Source organism: Lactuca serriola, chromosome 1 (assembly GCF_051521515.1).
Source record: "Lactuca serriola cultivar US96UC23 chromosome 1, Lser_US96UC23_V15, whole genome shotgun sequence".
NCBI lineage: Eukaryota > Viridiplantae > Streptophyta > Magnoliopsida > Asterales > Asteraceae > Lactuca > Lactuca serriola.
In genome coordinates this window covers 77,680,533-77,683,946 of record NC_136408.1, presented here as the reverse complement: position 1 = coordinate 77,683,946, position 3,414 = coordinate 77,680,533, and the positions used below count along the sequence as shown (strand labels likewise).

The 3,414-nt window shown below is 28.5% G+C and overlaps 1 protein-coding gene across 1 annotated transcript; it reads right to left on the bottom strand.

Annotated features, from left to right (window-relative positions):
• Positions 1-2,046: 2,046 nt before the first annotated feature.
• On the bottom strand, positions 2,047-3,030 carry LOC145093067 (cyclin-dependent kinases regulatory subunit 1-like). The gene is made up of 4 exons (XM_079031114.1): positions 2,895-3,030; positions 2,700-2,785; positions 2,509-2,569; positions 2,047-2,406 (listed from the first exon to the last, which is right to left on the bottom strand). The coding sequence occupies exons 2-4, from the start codon at positions 2,750-2,752 to the stop codon at positions 2,248-2,250; spliced, it is 273 nt and encodes a 90-aa protein (XP_078887240.1). The 5' UTR covers positions 2,753-2,785; positions 2,895-3,030; the 3' UTR covers positions 2,047-2,247.
• Positions 3,031-3,414: the final 384 nt, after the last annotated feature.

Here is a 3,414-nt window from a genome sequence, read left to right as displayed (position 1 = left end):
ACCCATGCTTTGTAAGAAAACAATTTCAAAACACACCCTTATATAATAAAACAATTTCAAACACACCATTAACCTTTTATATTTTTATTTTAAACTCTAATTAAGTTATTATTTATTTATAATTTATAAATAAAAAATTATGTTTATAGTATTATGGTTTCAAATGGTTTAATGCTCAATTTTTGTTTAAGAATATCAATTTTTATTTTTTTTGTAAGTGGCATTAACAATTTATTTTTCATAAGTGGCGTCAAATATTAAAAATACAAATTTATTTAAGGAAGAATTTTACGTATATGATACTCTTAACTTTTCTTTGGATAGTTCTCGAACTATTTTAAACATTTAACGTTAGAATTTATATCAAGTAAATGAAAACCAATGTATTTTTTGCATAATGGTATGATGAAATGTCATTCATTTTTAAGGTTTAAGTCTCATATGCTCATATGCGATATATGTAGAATTAGTGAGTAATTTTAGAAGCATATTAGAATGTATGTGTGTCCCCGTTTTTAAAATGCCACCTAAGTAATACTTTTATATAATCAGTTAAACATTCCTTACTTTTAGTCGATATTAACAGATAATTGATCGTATTTTTGAATGTCTTTCAATTTGACACCTAATTCATTGAATTTGAATAAATTGCAGGTATATAATATATAAAATGTTTAACTGTTATAACGATTTAATTTTAGTATCCTATCAAACTTTGAATTTTGTTTTTCTTCTAATTATGAAATTTTGTATCTCTTTCAATTATATGAATTCGTAATTCAATTCAGTGTTAATACCAAGCTCTCAAAAATCGCCATTAAGATACCAAGTACCACAACAGGTTAGTAATTCAATTTATTGTTATATCCTTTCTATCAATTTTTTTAATTTACAGATTGGTGTGACATGTTGTGTAAATTTAGACCATCTTTGCAGTTATACCTCATACCAGTGCAATGCCAACACTCTTTCAAAAGTGATCCCACGGCCATATCAACAACTATATATATATACACTTAAATAGATTTGAAAATAAGTAATAAACTATTAACTAAATATATTGTCAAGACATTTGCAAGCCTTTCAAAGCTTGAAAGAGTTTCATTTATGTGGCAAAGATTTTATGTGGCATTGCAAATATGTGTGGATGCTCTTAGATTTATATGGATGAAAGTTTAAAAATGAAAGCACAATGCCATTTTGTGATACACATGAAAGTATGTTGCTAATAAAGGATAAAAATGCAAATTTGATGCCATGTCCATCTTCTAACCTAATAAATAAGAATCTTTTACTGCCACTTGTGTTATAATAAAATTCAAAAGTATCAACAAAGTATTACATTAAAAATTGCTTAACATTGCAACTTGATATTATTTAAAAAAAAAAAAAAAAAAAAAAAAAAAAACACTCGTGTAATACACGGACCTTAGGCATCTAATATATAATATCCATGATACTCAAACATATGGTCAAATTTGCATTCCTAGATCACCGTAATAACCATACTTTCCAAAAATATTTCAAAAATGATCAGTTTTTGAAAAAATAATACAAATAAGTACCTAGTTCGAAAATATGCCTAAGTTTTTTGATTTTATATATCTTTCTCACTCATATTTTTTAAGATCTTCATTTTTTAATGTAACCGGCTTTTTCTTCTCCTGTTCTCTTTTCAAAGGATATCTAACACGGAATACAAATTTGAAAACGATTAAAAAATCAACTCAAACACACGATGAACAAGTTCAAAACTCTTGAATATTTTCAAAATTTTAAACTTGTTTTTATCAATTTTCCAACCTACTTCTTGTTTAAGAAAAATATATTATGAAATTTTGATCAAATTTTTGAGAAATAACAATTTTCAAACCTTGCATTTTCTACAAAATGTAGTTTGAAAAAAAAATCCAAATTTTCAATATTGGTGTAAAAATGTGGTCATGCATTATCTCGATAAACACATTGAGTATTTAGTTGCAAAAAATATCATTAAAAATGCTTCAAGGATCAAGAGAAAATCAATGCCATTATGCGAACAAAGTATTGAGGAGTAACTGATCCATAGCAAGGAGTAACTATTAAAATTCTGAAAACATGATCATCATCATAAACCAAAATACAGTAACATAACATTCTGAAATATGATTCAGATACCAGATTATCAAACTTTATCATCTACCCATTTCTACAGGAAATGAGATGTGTGTTCATACTTCATACCACAAAATACTAATTGTTGTAGGGTCACTTAGCAAGCAGACCTTGGTGAGCTTGAGCCTGATTCTCTTGATTCTGCTGATAGTTCAAAGGCCTCCTGAACAGCATGATGTGAGGCTCTGGTCTGTGGATCGCATAGTGCACCCATCCTCGACTCTGTTGCACCCCAATTGCTCTCCATTCCGTCTACACAAAATCAAAATCATAAAAGTCTCATAGTTGAAATGATCGATTTTGTTTCTCTACACGTATATGAAACCCTAATTATCGTTGGAATCAACAACATACCTCGGCTAGAAGACGATTCTTCGGAAGAAGCTTCGCGACTTCTGGAGGAAGAACTACGTGCCTATCAATAACAAGTTCAGAACATCGTAAAACTAATTGTTAGAGATCGTTATACGAAAGATTGAACAAGATAAGCACGATTTAGGAGAAATAGAGAACAAATCGAAGTGGTTTGAGAGAAGAATTGTTACCTGTACTCGAACGTATCATCGAAGTACTTCTCGGAGTATTGGATCTGACCCATAATCGATTGAATTGAGCAAAGTTTAACCAAATCCTGATGAAATAGGGATTAGAATAAGTGTAGATTATGATGAATGAAACAAATGGGGAGAAATTTTAGTTGAAATTAAGAAATTTGAGGATCAATGAAAAACCCTAGATACCTGTGTAGTGAGGGAGCGTTGTGACGACGTAGAAAGGAAGAATGTTAATGGACAATTGGGCCAAGGCAGACTACTTTCATGTACATATAGTGTTTTTTAAATTATTACTTTATTTTGCAACGGTAGGAAATTGGTTTCAATTTTCAAAATTTGAAAGTGTAAAAGAAAACTAATTCATTTTTATTTAATAATAATATTGATCATTATTGATCTAGTAAAAATGTGAAATCATTTTTTTCTAGACACATATCAATGTTTTGAAGATGGTTATTTCGGTTATTGAATAGGTTGTATTTAATAGTTTGATGGTTGGTTGGTTCGGTTCAAAAAAACTAAATGACGTCATTATTATATTATTATTAATTTTAAAATTATAAAAAATACAAAACAAAAAACCTTAAAATAAAGGATGAGTTCATGTCTTCTGATTGATAAATATACATTTTAAGAGTACTATCTAGATGATATGTTTTGCCGTTCGAAAAAGAATCCTCAAATTACCATGAAATATTTGCGTAAT

Excerpts from the sequence above, each read along its gene's own strand:
- LOC145093067 (XM_079031114.1), bottom strand. The coding sequence starts at position 2,752 with ATGGGTCAGATCCAATACTCCGAGAAGTACTTCGATGATACGTTCGAG. Across the intron at positions 2,570-2,699 it reads GATGATACGTTCGAGTACAG|GCACGTAGTTCTTCCTCCAG; the intron begins GTAACAATTCTT and ends TGTTATTGATAG. Across the intron at positions 2,407-2,508 it reads AGAATCGTCTTCTAGCCGAG|ACGGAATGGAGAGCAATTGG; the intron begins GTATGTTGTTGA and ends GATTTTGTGTAG.